This window comes from Oncorhynchus kisutch, linkage group LG3, assembly GCF_002021735.2.
Source record: "Oncorhynchus kisutch isolate 150728-3 linkage group LG3, Okis_V2, whole genome shotgun sequence".
NCBI lineage: Eukaryota > Metazoa > Chordata > Actinopteri > Salmoniformes > Salmonidae > Oncorhynchus > Oncorhynchus kisutch.
This window is the reverse complement of record NC_034176.2, coordinates 73,779,300-73,798,178: the sequence shown is the minus strand read 5'-3', so window position 1 is coordinate 73,798,178 and position 18,879 is coordinate 73,779,300. Positions and strand designations below refer to the sequence as shown.

At 42.9% G+C, this 18,879-nt stretch overlaps 1 protein-coding gene across 5 annotated transcripts in view; it reads right to left on the bottom strand.

Annotated features, from left to right (window-relative positions):
- Positions 1-18,879, bottom strand: part of LOC109881656 (adenylate cyclase type 2-like) — an 82,176-nt gene that overhangs the window by 23,085 nt on the left and 40,212 nt on the right. For all 5 annotated transcript variants that reach the window (XR_004206886.1, XM_031814486.1, XM_031814493.1 and 2 more), the window contains exons 3-6: positions 6,815-7,012; positions 4,933-5,100; positions 4,441-4,590; positions 2,852-3,012 (exon numbers count right to left, since the gene is read on the bottom strand). Coding sequence is in view for 4 of the 5 variants with exons in the window: in XM_031814486.1 (XP_031670346.1) it covers positions 2,852-3,012; positions 4,441-4,590; positions 4,933-5,100; positions 6,815-7,012 (677 nt within the window). In the remaining variant the exon portion in view is untranslated. The remainder of the gene's footprint in view (positions 1-2,851; positions 3,013-4,440; positions 4,591-4,932; positions 5,101-6,814; positions 7,013-18,879) is intronic.

Sequence of the window (18,879 nt, the reverse complement as noted above, 5' to 3'; positions counted from 1 at the left end):
GTGTCATAATGAAACCTGTTGTCTGCATGGATACGGCCGGGCTGGCCGCTACACTGATTAATCCCTCTGATGTTGTTGTATCACTAAACAAGGGTGTCATTGTCAGATAACGGTTGACTCCTGGGGTGTTGAAATGGAGTGGGGATAACTGATTACAGCTGGAGGTCCTATCCTGGGTGAACAGTAATCCTATGGGGCTAGAGAGGAGGTGAAGCCTGAGTTGAAGGGAGATCGTGCTAAGGGGTTTGGCTCAAAGACAAACTACAGCAGTGTTTTTCCTATATTCATTTAGCAGCACCGTTGCCTCCACTCCAAAATATATGATTAAAACACACAGTACCAGTCAAAAGTTTGTATACACCTGCTCAGTCCAGGGTTTCTTTATTTTGACTATTTTCTACATTGTAGAATAAGAGTGAAGACATCAAAACTATAAAATAACACATATGGAATCATGTAGTAACCAAAAGTTTTAAATTGCAGAGAACTAGCTTTAAAACTGTAAAAATGTTCTCTCCGTCCATGGCAAAATGTGTAGAACAGCCACTAAAATGTGTAGAACAGCCACTAAAATGTGTAGAACAGCCACTAAAATGTTTGCCATTGGCCACATCCACTAACACGCCCCCCACCACCACAATGCTAACTTTGCCACAGCTGCTGACAAAAAAATAATGGGGGAAGCACTGCACTGTACACTGATTGGAAGTGCTATAAGCTTATTGTTAACCCTATCCTACACACAGAGCACCTGACCCAGGCCACCACACATTCAGCCGCCACAGCCTAATCACTGGCTCATTACCAGGGCTCAGAGGGCTAACTGCTGCCAAGGTCAGTCCTCATTAAAGTAGCTAACATTAGCCTGTTGCTTGCCAAGCAGACCAGACCAGAGAACCATGGCTACCCAGTAACTCTGACTGACAACAACCAGGTGTTTTCTTGGAAAGAACATGTCTAATGACAAGCATGTCTTGTGTCATTACAAGGATCAAATGTGGAAGTGGTAGGGCTATAATTCACAGTAACACCAAAGGGTTTAAATGAGGATTCATCACTAGCCGAGCCACAGCAGCACATGATACAGTCTGATCTTCACAAGGCCTTCTCAGATCAGACAGTTTTAATGTCCCTCCTTTTCTATGAAATCACATTAATTATGGGTCTAAACGTATCATCAAATCAACCAGGTAGTTTACAAATGTCAGTTTGTTAGGCTACTGAGAAGATCGAAGAGTGTTACCGTGTTGACCTTAATTTGGGCAACAAATGGGCTCCATCTCTATCCAGGAAGGTAGAAGGTACAGTACAGTCTGTAAGCAGTCTAAAACCTAGGGAATCTATTGAACCATCTGCCAAGGTTCACTGGATAGGCTACAAAGCCAATGTCTGTCAGCACTTTCTAAATGAATGCCCATAAAACAAAAGGCCTCATCTGGGTCAATGCTCAGCTAACACTGTCATGCTAAATTCCATGAGAACTGACTGGGCATTGTGAGTGTAAATAGACTGCCCAGAGCAGTGATGGGCAACTCCAGTCCTCGGGGTCAGAGGATGTTAGGGGAAATTAAATTAATACATTTAGAGAACACAAACTAACTATTCAAAGCACACATGCAACATATGTGTCACTTCCTGAACATAGAGAGCCCTTGTTTCTCTATGGTGGAGTAGGTCAGGGCGTGACTAGGGGGTAGTCTAGTTTAATTTTTCTATGTTGGTGATTTGTATGATTCCCAATTAGAGGCAGCTGGTAATCGTTGTCTCTAATTGGGGATCTTATTTAAGTAGTTGTTTTTCCCACCTGTGTTTGTGGGATATTATTCTGTGTTTTGTGCATGTGCACCACGTAGTCACGTTTCGTTGTTTCTTTATTGTTTTGTTGTGCGGTTCACTTACTTCAATAAATAAGATGTGGAACCCAGATCACGCTGCACGTTGGTCCGAGTATGCTTCCAACGAAGATCGTGACAATATGATTTAACCCAGTGTTCAGACTATTGTTTCCATCTTTCCGGGCCGGCACCGGGTCTCACTGGGCCATGAATCCGGCGGACCTGCTCTCACTTGGGGCCAAAGCCAGGCCACTGGTACTTTTCAGCTGGCATTTACATAACAATGGCTAACTGTGAACTTTAACACCTTCTCACAAAACAACTGATTCTGCACTTCTCAAGTCCCTAGCTATGGAAACACAATTTCAAAACCAAATCAAATCGTATTTGTCACATGCACCGAATAAACAGGTGTAGACCTTACAGTAAAATGCGTACTTAAAGTGACTATGCAGAGATAATAGAGAATAGCAGCAGCGTAGAAGGGGGAGGGGCAATGCAAAAAGTCTGGGTAGCCATTTGATTAGCTGTTCAGGAGTCTTATGGCATGGGTGTAGAAGCTGTTTAGAAGCCTATTGGACCTCGACTTGGCTCTCCGGTACCACTTGCAGTGCGGTAGCAGAGAGAACAGTCTATGACTAGGGTGGCTGGAGTCTGACAATTTTTAGGGCCTTCGTCTGACACCACCTGGTATAGAGGTCTTGGATGGAAGATTGCTTGGCCCCGGTGATGTACTGGGCCGTTCCAGAAGCAGAAAAATAGCCAAAATGTAAAAGCTAAAGCCAAAAGCGGAGTTTCGTTCAAGAGAACATTTGGGTTGGATAAATATTTTCCATGTGTGTTATTTGGTAGACTGAAAACCGTGCTAAGTTTGACAGGCAATGAGTGACAGGCAAAGGATGGGATTCTACTGTATGTTTCTTAGTCATTTTCTTAGAACATAACAGGTTATTTGAACAGGCTGTATGTTTCTCAGTCATATTCTTGGTCCTTGACAGGCTATTGTTGTACTGTACCTGACGTTCTCGTGTCTCTTGACGTAGAGACTGTGGAAGTTGTTGTCTTTGACGAGTCGTTGCTGCTCTTCTTTGTCCTTGCAGTCTTGCAGACGCTCCATGATGGCCAGCTTCATCTTCATGGAGATGTAGACAGGCAGCACAGACTGCAGCAGGTTCTCCTACGCACACACACACACGTTAGCATCAACACACCACACCCACCCAACCACACATACTGTCCGATAGACAAAAGGTCATGAACCCATCCAATCTGGGAGAAACCCAATCTGAGTATCAACCAGCTGTCAGAGTGTCTTGCTGATCTAGTAACTCCACTAACAAGGGCCCCATTCATTCAGATTACTGTTAAAAGCTTTATAATCATTGTGCTGCCAGTCTGGTTGTACAGCCAGTCAACAGAAAGATATAACATTGCATTGAGAGCCTCTGGATGGAATAGAGTCAGGTGAGATGAGAATCTAAGAAGTTAATAAGGAGATGTCTCAGGAAATCATTCTTCAATCCCCATTGACCCCATCATAATTCCTGTTCACCCGTATGATGCAATACTGAGGCACTGGACTACTATCTTTCCTCCCTGGTTTGGCTGCATCCATGGGGGGGGGGGTTGCCCCTGGGTACAGATCTAGGATCAAATCCTAACTTTAACCATTAGTGGAAGAAATGTAAAACTGACCCAAGACCAGTGTCACGGGGCAACTGCTTAGGCCTACATACTCTCCCAGATAGATTACCACCTGCTGGTTCAAATGACTGGAGCAGGTTTTCCAGTAAACCGTAAAGCATGGAAAATCATTCTGCACAAAGTGGTCTTGATTTGGTTCAGTCAGCTCAGCTCTGTGCTGTAATTGATCTGGCAGATTCTATCTGACTGGGTCTAGAGAACAATGGCTTAGTGCTCTGTGGGAGGGAGGGAGAGAGGGAGGGAATACTGTTCACCTCAGCGTTGGGACCCATTTCAAACCCTCCCTTCCCTCTTCTCTTTATTTATGGTGCCTGTGCTCTTTGGCTAACCCCTGTGGCACTGCTCCTTTTTTCGGGCTTAATACAACAGAGTAGAACAGAGCCGGTTCAAATGTTAACGATTATATCATTCCATTCTGTCCTGCTAGACAACAGAGCAGCCAGCGGCCTCCTCTCTCTCATGGTGTGTGGTGTCACTTCCAAAGCAACTATTATTGTAAATGAAAAACAATTATGGTTAAAAATCCATTTGAAACAGACACCCGTTTTTACTAACGGAGCACACACAGACATCTACTTAAAAAAATAATTAATTACATTTTATTTGAAGGGGATTTGATCATCGTAATGAAAAATACAAGCTAGAAAACAACAAGGCTGCTGGTCTTAAATTAAGTAAAAATTAGCCAGTGCTATTATGACAACAAATATTTTAGCCTAACACTATTAACTTTTATTAGTCTTTCATACTTCCTGTATTTAGTCGGGTGTGCCTCTGTTCAGAAAGAGACACCCCTGGGAGATCACCCTTGCCAAGTAGATTTCTATTCTCAAGGGTCTTTCCTTAAAGGTTAAATAACTAAATCAAGAAGATAGCAGAGTGTCTGATAAGATGTTCTCACCTGTTGTCTCTTTTCTATCTCCAGCTTCATGCGGATGCCCAGACATCTGAGTGTATCCTGGAAGGTCTGTCTTAGTGCTCTCTCCATCAGGACCTTATGGAAGGCCCCCACCACACTGCCACACAGAAACACCACCGCATTGGACAGCAGCTGGGGACAGAAGGACAGACATTACAACCTAGCTGCACAGCATAAGCATTGTCTGTTTTCACAGAAATGTGTCTTACGACCTTAAACTCCTTACAGGACATCAAAAACAACACTATAGCACACAATCTCGTTGAAACAAACATGACACATGAGTTATTAAAACACACACATACACATACACACATACACACACACACACACACACACACACACACAGTGATACTTCCTGTTTATAGAAAACTATTTAAAGCACAACATTGTGAACATACATAACGTTATGCATCACCAGAAGATCATGTAACACATGTATAATTGTTACTAACAGCATAACAAATAACACACCTGATTGGCAAGAAAGGGGCTGGGATCTTGGGTGTTGAAGACAGTGAGGCGTAGAGTGAGGACCATGATGTGAGAGAGTGAGGAGATCACACTGAGCACCACAGCATAGCACATCTGGAAAGGCAGCATGGTGTACACTGTGAAGATGATGAACAGGAAGAAGGGAACCTACAGGAGAAAAGGAGAGAGAGAGAGAGAGATAGGTCAGACTGATATGACATGAAACACTGTGGGGAAAGAGTCTCGGATTGGCAGCACTATCCAAAGAACAAGTGGTATTACTGGACAACTGTACTGGCAACATATGCTATAACTAGACAAATATAACTTTTTGATGCTTCTGTTCATGTGTGTATATCATATATATACACTCAGTGGCCAGTTTACTAGGTAGGCCACCCCGTTCTCAAAAATGGTTTGCTCCTACAGTGAGTCATGTAGTCGTGGCTTGCTATATAAAGCAGGCAGACAGGCATCAAGGCATTCAGTTACTGTTCGATTGAACGTTAGAATGGGCTAAATAAGTGACCTAAGCAACAGAGAGTGGCATGATCGTCGTTGCCCCTTGGCCTCCAGAACAGGCTGAATTCATCAGGGCATGGATTCTACAAGGTATGGCATTCAAAAGTTGCTCAATTGGTATCAAGGGATCTAACGTGTGCCAGAAAAACATTCCCTATACCATTACACCACTGCCAACTGATGTGAATTTCAATTCACATCAGAATTCACATCAGTTGGCAGTGCTGTAATGGTGTATTTTGCCCATTCTAACGTTCAATCAAACAGTAACGGAATGCCTTGATGTCTGTCTGCCTTCTTTATATAGCAAGCCACGGCTACATGACTCACTATCTGTAGGAGCGAACCATTTTCGTGAACGGGGTGGCCTACCTAATAAACTGGCTACTGAGTGTTTTGTTTGTTATCACATGGAGAAGATTGCGTGCTCTGTGGGGTAGATCTTAAATCAGATAACTTCTTCAGGGAAGGAAACAGAAACTGTGTGAAACATAATTCTGCAATAATGACCAGAGTAAGGATTTGGCGTAAGCAACATGAGTCCATGGCCCCATCCTGCCTGGTGTCAACAGTACAGGCTGGTGATGGTGGTGTAATTGTGTGGCTAATGTTTTCCTGGTACACGTTAGGTCCCTTGATATCAATTGCACAACGCTTGAACGCTACACCTTGTAGAATCCATACCTGAAGAATTCAGGCTGTTCTGGAGGTAAAGCGGGGTCCGACCCGGTACTAGATGGGTGTACCTAATAAACAGTCTGGTGCGAAGATGGAGGAAAAGTACATTCATACTGTTTTTCTTAGAGGCAACAGAATAGGGTTCTTTGAACTCTCATGTGTCTGTGTTAACGCTAACAGTAGATTTACCATGGCTTGGTGATAACCTAAAGACTGCATTCCATTCCATGATTAGTGTCTGTGTGCCTGTCGGTCGGTGCCAGTTAATTTATCCCATACGGCAGATGAATACTGGACTCCATCATTCTAGGGAAGGGCTTAGAATCCTATGTTGCATGAGTATTTCTGTATAAACAAGCAGTAAATGAACTAGAGACAGATATCTGTTGAATGAGAGCGCAATGTACCTTTGTATAATTTCACGTATCTGTTCTTCGTCACAAGGACTCAGGAAGACTATGAAAAGTTGTAAACGAATCCTGTTTATTTGGGCTTTAACTCCACACCATTGGGTGACCATTAACACTATTACTGCAGTAATTATGAATAAAGTTTGATGGTTTTGAAGAAATCTAAAAGTCTCTCCTTTGATTAGAATAATTACCACGACATGGGCTTCAACCATTTATTTTGAAAGCCAACAGGTTGTCGTGCAACCTTTATTTAGAGCGAGAGTGTATACCTGGTCCCAGGGCAGGATGAGGGGTCCGCTGAAGATGAAGGTGAATCCCATGGTGAGGTGAGTGGCCCAGACCACCAGACCCAACAGTCTCCTCCAGCGCTGGGTCAGGGTCTCTGTACACACCAGCACAAACACAGCCAGGAACACACACAGGCTGCAACTCACCACGCTGACAAATGCACAGTGCTCCTCCGCACTCTGAAACAGAGAGGGAGAACATAACGCACACTGAATCACAATCATGGAATTTACATTATACCCTACATTGAGATATACACACATTCATAGACACGGACGCCATATCCATCTACACACAGCCATACAGACACACAATGCTCCACTCCTCTAATGAAAAGACAAGGATTAAAAAACAGGCTATAATATACATTCTGTCTGAGGACAGGTTTTGAAGTGTTATATAGGTCAGGTACAATGATATGTCGAAACAACATTCACTCAACTTCCCTTCAACATCATTCAAGTCCGTTTATTATGCCTATGTACTGTCTAGTCAGAGAGAGGCCCATATCTAATTCAGCATCGTGGCTTATTCAGGCTTATGCACATCTGTCTCTGCGTCATGTCCTGTTGCTAGAGGCCACAGCATCTTCCTGATTGAATTACACTGAGAGGGAAGAGGAAGGCTCAGATATAGATTTCTGGTGTGTATGTGTGTGTATACACTTGCGTCAACTTGCGTACATGCCAGTTAATGAAAAAGCGAGCGAGCGAGAGAAAGAGAGAATGGGAAAGAGTTAGATGACAAAGAGAGCGGGAATGACTGCGTAAAGGTCCCTGAGCAGAAGGCCATCTCAGCATTGTATATTGAGCATGCTGGTTTCCATGGTAGCAGAAGTGAAGGCTTTTACTAGCACGTTTAAATACAGCTACACCCACTAAATCAACCTATAGGAGACTTGTTCATTTAATTTCCTTTTCTTATTTATTTTCAGATGGAAGGAAGTAGTAAACATCTATACAATTAGAGAACAGATTACTTCTCCTCTCCTCTTGAAATCTCATCTGAAAAGCAATGACCCAGGTGGGATCTGTTCAGTCTCAGCCTGCCATAAGTTAATGTTTTCATCTGTTGGGCATTGAAATTCACATCAGGTTTTGTTAGTTATCACATGGTGAAGATTGTGTGCTCTGTGGTGTCGATCTTAAATTAGATCCCTTGTTTAGGGAAGGAAACAAACCGTGCAAAACGTAATTCTGCAATAATGACCAAAGTAAACCCACAAGAACATACACTCTCTCTAGTGTCTGTTGGCGGGTTAAGTTAACTTATGTAAAATGAGGACCACTGTAAAAGCATCCTCTCCGTGCTCTCTTTGACTCTCTTACACTCCCTGTACTCCGTTAGAATCTAGAGGACTTTACTCACCTAAAAACAACAGGGCTCTCAATAGGCCCTTTGTTCAATCTGAGCCTCAACTATCCTGTTTAAGTACCACTTAGAAATAAATATATGTTGGAATGCCCTCCTCTCGCTCACTGGTGGGCTCATGGTCTCTAACAGGTAGTCTATCTATCCACAGTGGAGAGGGAAGTTCTACAAGTTGAACACAGTGACTATATCACACTTGTACTCACAGGCCTGTGCACTTAACAATAGGCATTAGCCTACACATGCTAACTAACCTGTCACGAAAACCTTAGTGGTGGGTTTTACGCCATCAAAAGGAACATAACACTCGACATCCCAATTTGGATCTGGCAAAGAATACTTGAATCAGTTATTGCCCTCTATGTTTGTGAGGTCTAGGGTCCATTCACAAACCAAGAATTAAGATTGCATGCATAATTTTCCAAAAACATCCTCTGTGCACAACATAAAACACAAAATAATGCATGTAGAGCAGAATTCAGACAATATCTGATCATTATCAAAATCCAGAAAAGAGACGTTAAATTCTACAACCACTTAAAAAGAAGTGATTACCAAACCTTCCTTAAGAAAGCAATCATCTACAGAGAGATTAACCTAGAGAACAGTCTCCTCAGCAAGCTGGTCCTGGCATTCTGTTCACAAACACAAACAGACCCCAGGACAGCAACACAATTAGACCCAACCAAATCATGAGAAAACAAAAAGACAATTACTTGACACATTGGAAAGAATTAGCTAAAAAACTAAGCATACTGGACTGCTATTTGGCCCTAAACAGAGACTACAGTGGCAGAATACCTGTGACTGACCCAAAAGTAAGGAAATCAGCATAGCCTTGCTATTGAGAGAGGCCACCGTAGGCATAGCCCTCTCTCTCGCTCTCTCTCTCTCTCTCTGCCCACAAAATGTGGAAACTGAGCTGCACGTCCTAACCTCCTGCCAAATGTATGACCATATTAGACACATATTTCCTTCAGATTACACAGACCCACAAAGAATTTGAAAACAAATCCAATTTTGATAAACTCCCATATCTAACACGTGAATACCACAGTGTGCCAACACAGCAGCAATATTTGTGACCTGTTTCCACAAGAAAAGGACAGTCAGTGAAGCAAACACCATTGTCAATACAAACTACACTGAACAAAACTATGAACGCAAAGTGTTGGTCCCTTTTTTTCATGAGCTGAAATAAAAGATCCCAGAAATGTTACAGGTGCACAAAAAGCGTATTTCTCAAATTGTGTGCACAAATATGTTAACATCCCTGTTAGTGAGCATTTCTCCTTTGCCGAGATAATCCATCCACCTGACAGGTGTGGCATATCAAGAAGATGATTAAACAGCATGATCATCACACAGGTGCATCTTGTGCTGGGGACAATAAAAGGTCTCTAAAATGTGCAGTTTTGTCACAACCCTGCAGATGTCTCAAGTTGAGGGAGCGTGCAATTAACATGCTGACTGCACGAATGTCCACCAGAGCTGTTGCCACTGAATTGAATGTTAACTTTTCTACCATAAGCCGCCTCTGTCGTTTTAGAGAATTTGGCAGTACTTCCAACTGGCCTCACAACCGGAGACCACATGTAACCACTCCAGCCCAGGACCTCCACATCCAGCTTCTTCACCTGCGGGATTATCTGAGACCAGCCACCCGGACAGCTGATAAAACTGTGGGTTTGCACAACTGAAGAATATCTGCACAAACTGTCAGGAACAGTCTCAGGAAAGCTCATCGGCATGCTCGTTGTCCTCACCAGGGTCTTGACCTGACTGCATCGCAACCGATTTCAGTGTGCAAATGCTCACCTTTGATGGCCGCTGACATGCTGGAGAAGTGTGCTCTTCATGGATGAATCCCAGTTTCAACTGTACCGGGCAGATGGCAGACAGCATTGTGTGGGGGAGCGGTTTGCTGATGTCAACATTGTGAACAGAGTACTCCATGATGACAGTACGGTGGGGTTATGGTATAGGCAGGTATAAGCTACGGACAACAAACCCAATTGCATTTTATCGAGATACTGTGACGAGATCCTGAGGCCCATTATCGTGCCATTCATCTGCTGCCATCACCTCATGTTTCAGCATGATAATGCACAGCCCCATGTTGCAAGGATCTGTATACAAAGCTGAAAATGTCCCCGTTCTTCCATGGCCTGCATACTCACAAGACATGTCATCCATTGAGCATGTTTTGGTTTCTCTGGATCGACATGTACGACAGCATGTTCCTGTTCCCGCCAATATCCATTAACTTTGCACAGCCATTGAAGGAGTGGGAAAACATTCCAAAAGCCACAATCAACAGCCTGATCAACTCTCATGCAGCGTGAGATGTGCCGCATTGCATGAGGCTAATGGTGACTGGTTTTCTGATCCACGTCCCTACTTTTTTTAAGGTATCAGTGACCAACAGATGCATATCTGTATTCCCAGTCATGTGAAATCCATAGATTAGGGCCTAATTTATTTATTTCAATTGACTGATTTCCTTATATGAACTGTAACTTTCAACAAAAATGTTTAAAAAACGCAACATGCAACAATCAGTTTATATTGATCTGTCTATTTATTTTCCCTTTTGTAATTCAACTATTTACATAGTTACAACACTGTACATAGTCAGCAATATAACATTTGAAATGTTAATTTCAGATGATTTATTTCACTTTTGTTTAATATCTATTCCATTTACATTTGCAAATGTAAACATGTTTCCAATACCAATAAAGCCCCTTGTTTTCCTTTAGGAGGGAGAAGTAATGAGACCTGATGATGGACCTAGTTTGGCATCAACACCTGAATGAGAAAAGTGCTACAGTGCCTCAGGCCCTGCCAATGTCAACAGCATGAGTGTGTCCCAAATGACACCCTTTCACTTATGCAGGGCACAACTTTAGACCAGAGCCCTTGTCAAAAGAAGTGCACAATTTAGGGAATAGGGTGCCATTTTAAGAAGCAACCACGTCTTTGTTCACCGGCCCTGACTGACTGAAGCCCTGTAAAACAACACATTTCACTGCACCTATCCCGTGTTTGTGACAATAAGGCACTCACCTGTCAGTTTATTAGGTACACCACCTTGGCTTGCTTGGATCGCTCCTACATGGCCGTGGCATTACTATGTAAAGCAGGCATCGAAGCATTCGATTGAACAGCTAGTGACCTATGCGACTGAGCGTGGTATGATCAGTGCAAGGCGACCTCCTGGGCTTTTCACGCACAACAGTGTCTAGGGTTTACCGAGAATGGTGGGACAAACAAAAAACATCCAGCCAGTCAGCAGTCCTGGGGGCAAAAACAGCTCGTTGATGAGAGAGGTCAAAGGAGAATGGCAAGGATCATGCAAGCTAACAGGCGGTCCACAAACAGGCAAATAATGACATCCAACTGGCCTCACATCCACAGACCACGTGTAACCACGCTAACCCAGGACCGCCACATCCGGCTTCTTCACCTGTGGGATCATCAGAGGGGGGAGGGCGGGATGCTGAGGAGTATTTCTGTCGGTAATAGAGCCCTTTTATGGAAGAAAAAAAAATCTGATTGGCTGGCCCTGGTTCCCAAGTGGGTGGGCCTATGCCCTCCGAGGCCCACCCATGGCTGCACCCCTGCCCAGCCATGTGAAATCCATAAATTTGTGTCTAATGAATATATTTCAATTGACTGATTTCCTTATATGAACTGCAACTCAGCAAAATCTTTGAAATTGTTGCATTTATAGATTTTTAAAAATGTACTTCCCCCTCAGCTCAGACCTGCAATAACACTCATAACACTCCTCTTTTATTACGCTGAGGGAACCTAGACTACAGTTCAAAAGTTTGGGGTCACTTAGAAATGTCCATGAAGACATACAGTGGGGCAAAAAAGTATTTAGTCAGCCACCAATTGTGCAAGTTCTCCCACTTAAAAAGATGAGAGGCCTGTAATTTAAATCATAAGTACACTTCAACTATGACAGACAAAATTAGAAAAAAAATCCAGAAAATCACATTGTAGGATTAATGAATTTATTTGCAAATTATGGTGGAAAATAAGTATTTGGTCAATAACAAAAGTTTATTTCAATACTTTGTTATATACCCTTTGTTGGCAATGACAGAGATCAAACGTATTCTGTAATTCTTCACAAGGTTTTCACACACTGTTGCTGGTATTTTGGCCCATTCCTCCATGCAGATCTCCTCTAGAGCAGTGATGTTTTGGGGCTGTTGCTGGGCAACACAGACTTTCAACTCCCTCCAAAGATGTTCTATGGGGTTGAGATCTGGAGACTGGCTAGGCCACTCCAGGACCTTGAAATGCTTCTTACGAAGCCACTCCTTCATTGCCCGGGTGTTTGGGATCATTGTCATGATGAAAGACCCAGCCACGTTTCATCTTCAATGCCCTTGCTGATGGAGTCCCTGGTGGCGTAGTGTGTTACTGATGGTAGGCTTTGTTACTTTGGTCCCAGCTCTCTGCAGGTCATTCCTGTGCTTGGCCCTCCTATGTTGAACATAATAAACAGCTCTCTATCCACCGGATGTGTACCAAACTCAATAAAAGTGGCAGTAATAAAGCCTCTCTTGAAAAAGCCAAACCTTGACCGAGAAAATATAAAAAAACTATCGGCCTATATCGAATCTTCCATTCCTCTCAAAAACGTTTGAAAAGGCTGTTGCGCAGCAACTCACTGCCTCCCTGAAGACAAACAATGTATACGAAATGCTTCAGTCTGGTTTTAGACCCCATCATAGCACTGAGACTGCACTTGTGAAGGTGGTAAATTACCTCTTAATGGCATCAGACCGAGGCTCTGCATCTGTCCTCGTGCTCCTAGACCTTAGTGCTGCTTTTGATACCATCGATCACCACATTCTTTTGGAGAGATTGGAACCCAAATTGGTCTACACGGACAAGTTCTGGCCTGGTTTAGATCTTATCTGTCGGAAAGATATCAGTTTGTCTCTGTGAATGGTTTGTCCTCTGACAAATCAACTGTAAATTTCGGTGTTCCTCAAGGTTCCGTTTTAGGACCACTATTGTTTTCACTATATATTTTACCTCTTGGGGATGTCATTCGAAAACATAATGTTAACTTTCACTGCTATGTGGATGACACACAGCTGTACATTTCAATGAAACATGGTGAAGCCCCAAAATTGCCCTCGCTAGAAGCATGTGTTTCAGACATAAGGAAGTGGATGGCGGCAAACTTTCTACTTTTAAACTCGGACAAAACAGAGATGCTTGTTCTAGGTCCCAAGAAACAAAGAGATCTTCTGTTGAATCTGACAATTAATCTTAATGGTTGTACAGTCGTCTCAAATAAAACTGTGAAGGACCTCGGCGTTACTCTGGACCCTGATCTCTCTTTTGAAGAACATATCAAGACCATTTCAAGGACAGCTTTTTTCCATCTACGTAACATTGCAAAAATCTGAAACTTTCTGTCCAAAAATGATGCAGAAAAATGTATCCATGCTTTTGTCACTTCTAGGTTAGACTACTGCAATGCTCTACTTTCCGGCTACCCGGATAAATAAACTAAATAAACTTCAGTTAGTGCTAAATACGGCTGCTAGAATCCTGACTAGAACCCAAAAAATTGATCATATTACTCCAGTGCTAGCCTCCCTACAATGGCTTCCTGTCAAGGCAAGGGCTGATTTCAAGGTTTTACTGCTAACCTACAAAGCATTACATGGGCTTGCTCCTACCTATCTCTCTGATTTGGTCCTGCCGTACATACCTACACGTACGCTACGGTCACAAGACGCAGGCCTCCTAATTGTCCCTAGAATTTCTAAGCAAACAGCTGGAGGCAGGGCTTTCTCCTATAGAGCTCCATTTTTATGGAATGGTCTGCCTACCCATGTAAGAGACGCAAACTCGGTCTCAACCTTTAAGTCTTTACTGAAGACTCATCTCTTCAGTGGGTCATATGATTGAGTGTAGTCTGGCCCAGGAGTGGGAAGGTGAACGGAAAGGCTCTGGAGCAACGAACCGCCCTTGCTGTCTCTGCCTGGCCGGTTTCCCTCTTTCCAATGGGATTCTCTGCCTCTAACCCTATTACAGGGGCTGAGTCACTGGCTTACTGGGGCTCTTTCATACCGTCCCTAGGAGGGGTGCGTCACTTGAGTGGGTTGAGTCACTGATGTGATCTTCCTGTCTGGGTTGGCGCCCCCCCTTGGGTTGTGCCGTGGCGGAGATCTTTGTGGGCTATACTCGGCCTTGTCTCAGGATGGTAAGTTGGTGGTTGAAGATATCCCTCTAGTGATGTGGGGGCTGGGATTTGGCAAAGTGGGTGGGGTTATATCCTTCCTGTTTGGCCCTGTCCGGGGGTGTCCTCGGATGGGGCCACAGTGTCTCCTGACCCCTCCTGTCTCAGCCTCCAGTATTTATGCTGCAGTAGTTTATGTGTCGGGGGGCTAGGGTCAGTTTGTTATATCTGGAGTACTTCTCCTGTCCTATTAGGTGTCCTGTGTGAATTTAAGTGTGCTCTCTCTAATTCTCTCTTTCTTTCTCTCTCTCGGAGGACCTGAGCCCTAGGACCATGCCTCAGGACTACCTGACATGATGACTCCTTGCTGTCCCCAGTCCACCTGGCCGTGCTGCTGCTCCAGTTTCAACTGTTCTGCCTTATTATTATTGGACCATGCTGGTCATTTATGAACATTTCAACATCTTGGCCATGTTCTGTTATAATCTCCACCCGGCACAGCCAGAAGAGGACTGGCCACCCCACATAGCCTGGTTCCTCTCTAGGTTTCTTCCTAGGTTTTGGCCTTTCTAGGGAGTTTTTCCTAGCCACCGTGCTTCTACACCTGCATTGTTTGCTGTTTGGGGTTTTAGGCTGGGTCTCTGTACAGCACTTTGAGATATCAGCTGATGTACGAAGGGCTATATAAATACATTTTATTTTATTTGATTCAGTAGGTCCCCCCATGTGGTTCTGGGATTTTTGCTCACCGTTCTTGTGATCATTTTGACCCCACGGGGTGAGATCTTCCGTGGAGCCCCAGATCGAGGGAGATTATCAGTGGTCTTGTATGTCTTCCATTTCCTAATAATTGCTCCCACAGTTGATTTCTTCAAACCAAGTTGCTTACCTATTGCAGATTCAGTCTTCCCAGCCTGATGCAGGTCTACAATTTTGTTTCTGGTGTCCTTTGACAGCTCTTTGGTCTTGGCCATTGTGGAGTTTGGAGTGTGATTGTTTGAGGTTGTGGACAGGTGTCATTTATACTGATAACAAGTTCAAACAGGTGCCATTAATACAGGTAACGAGTGGAGGACAGATGAGGCTCTTCAAGAAGAAGTTACAGGTCTGTGAGAGCCAGAAATCTTGCTTGTTTGTAGGTGACCAAATACTTATTTTCCACCATAATTTGCAAATAAATTCATTAAAAATCCTACAATGTGATTTTTTTCTCATTTTGTCTGTCATAGTAGAAGTGTACCTATGATGAAAATTACAGGCCTCTCTCATCTTTTTAAGTGGGAGAACTTGTACAATTGGTGGCTGACAATACTTTTTTGCCCCACTGTACATGTCCATGAAATGTCCATGAAAACATACATGAAATTAGTTTCAAAATGAATAGGAAATATAGGCAAGTTGACCAGATTATAAATAATGTTTTATTTAAATAATTGTGTCCTTTGCTTTCGTCAAAGAATCTTCCATTTGCAGCAATTACAGTCTTGCAGACCTTTGGCATTCTAGTTGTCAATTTGTTGAGGTAATCTGAAGAGATCTCACCCCGTGCCTCCTGAAGCACCTCCCACAAATTGGATTGGTTGATGGTAAATTCTTACGTACCATACGGTCAGGCTGCTCCTACAACAGCTCAATGGGGTTGAGATCCGGTGACTGTGCTGGCCACTCCATTATAGACAGAATAACAGCTGACTGCTTCTTCCCTAAATAGTTATTGCATAGTTAGCTGTGCTTTGGGTCATTGTCCTGTTGTAAGAGGAAATTGGCACCAATTATGCTCCAATTATACAAATCTCCCACTTTACCATCACCAAAGCACCCAAAACCAACACATTGCCCCCACCATGCTTGACAGAAAAGCAAGTATTTTTATCATTATTTTATTAACCAAAGAATAAAAGATGTTGATGAAGAAATACAGTACTGTACAGTATATGCTTTACATTTGGATAATAAAGCATTTTGAAGATAAGCCACCTGCATTTGTTTATTAGGCTAAAACAAAACAGCATAACGGTCCGGACGACCCTTGCTGTGCCTGGTGAGCAGTTGGTCAAGTTCTGTCAGGATGAATCGACGACCTGATGAACCCGCCAGGTAATGTTGACTCTGCCTGTCGGAGGTGGAGTTCCAGAGCTCACAGGTGTGCCTGGCATGGATTGTGACTCCATCCCATTCCTCACCCTCGTCAACGTGTCATTCTCCGCCTATGCCGTTCTGGACCAATGCATCAGCTGTCTCCCGTATCTCTGCCCTCAGATAATGTTTCTCTGTCTGCTGGTCTGCCTTCAATGACTCGGTCTTCAAAGTTTGAATCTGATCCATGTGCACCTTCATCAGATGAGCAGAATGGTACCGCCCTGAGCCCCCATCAATTACAGTGGCCTATGATAGAAACAGTAGATCAATTAAGAATTAAAAGTGACTCCAACACACAAGTGCTGCGTACACATTTTAAGAATCTAGCAAAACGAACTGCTTTCTTAGCAACCATGCGTTTTTTCAGTGTGGCCAGTTGTCCAGCCCTTTGTCCACTGATCTCCATGGATGGTTGTCAGCATGTTTGTATGCTCTGCAAAAACACATTCATGTTTTTAGTACACAATATTTTTGATTTCTTTATTTAACCGTTATTTAATTGATTGTCGATTTTATTACACAGTATGCCTACACATTGATCGGCTACAAAATATATATTTTTAAAGAAAATGCACTGAAACCAAAATACCTTTAGTTTTGGCGATCCTCTCAGCTCCGGCTTATTTTTAAAGTCCTCTCATGGTTACGGTCCTAACACTGGAACGGGTAGCACCATAGAAAGAAGCAGGCTTGATGAAAACTATGTCCATTTCGTCTGTTCTCTTTGGTCACAATGTCATTTTTGCAGGTAGGGGGATGTTCACACCTACAGTAGCCAGGCTAAAGAGTCTATTGTCCTGCTAATCAGTCTACAAGTGTTTGAAAACCTGTTTTCAAAATGCCACCAGCTGTCCATCACTACTGTAAATAAAAACAGCATCTTGTTTAAATTCTTTATTGTAACCACAATGTCACAAATAATTTGTATCTACCTTTCCAATTACTTTTAGAGTTTGGGATTTACAAATGTGTGCTTTTCATGTCATTTAAAAAAAATCCAGTTCGGATTTAAGTATAACTTTTGAGTGACGCCTTTAGTGAGAGGTCTAATGCCTTAATATTTAATCATATCTGCCCTCCGAATTCATATCTAAGGGGCATTTTTCACGCCATTAGTCGTTACATTGTTTTAGTTTGAACGTGCAGACTGGCACTAAGAACAGTGGGAACGTTTCCCTAGTCAGTGCCATTATTAGTGCAATGCCCCTCAAAGTGTTGCTCTGTGCAACCCAGTGGAGCGGTGTGGGGGGCTAGGTCAATCTTCTGTGCGTGGCTCTGCGGCCCATCCCGTGCCCCCTGCCCTCGTGCCTTGAACCTCACGCGCCCACCACTGTTTCAGTGGATACAGCTGGAGAACTGCAAGGCAATCCCATTGTGCGCCACTCGGGAGCCGTGACCAATATATATAGTCCTGCTAATAACAGGGTTGATAATATATCTGTGAGAATATCCAAAGTGACATTTATATCATTCTAAATTAATAATACTAATCGTTTAATTTGTTTAAAAAATAACATTTTGGAGATTTAATTTTCAAATAACGAGAAAAAAGCCATTATTGAACATTGTTACTAATTTGTAAATAAAGCCAGTTTGTTATTTTGAATGATTTATTTCTGTTTTTAGAGGGAGAGAAATGAAAAACCTACAGTCATCTCATGGGTCTCCCAGTCAAGGCCGGCACAGGTATCGAACCAGCATCTGTAGCAACACAGCTTTCACAGCTATGCAGTGTCTTAGACCACTGCACAACTCAAGCATTGTACCACATGACCAGTTGGGAGTGGGCTACAGTACTACAGTAAGAGCAAAATAATCCAAAATAAATATTTAAAAAAACTTTTGTGTAACAATAGTTTTAGTAAGTTATACTGATCGTGCACAATTATCAGTTTGTATTTAGGTTTATGCCGCCCATTCATTGTCAGTTAGAGACACAGTAGGACCCAAAGCATAACCAGTGCTCTAACTCCCCCTTGAGCTGGTCTGGAGCAATGAAGTGGTGATGCAGGGTACCGTACTAAACCACAAATTACCTCTAAATCCCGCAGCATAATCGCAAAACTTTTAGTGGAGCAATCACTGTATGTAGTTATTCCATTAAAAGCAGCCGTTTCCAGCTACAGTAGTCCTTTACAACATTAACAATGTCTACACTGTATTTCTGATCAATTTGATGTTATTTTAAAACTTTTCTTTCAAAAACAAGGAAATGAACCCAAACTTTTGAACGGTTGTGTAAGTGCTGCTTTACGTTTTATGCATCAGAGTGATTACAGTGTACATGTAACCTAAAATGTCTACTAAAACTCTAGA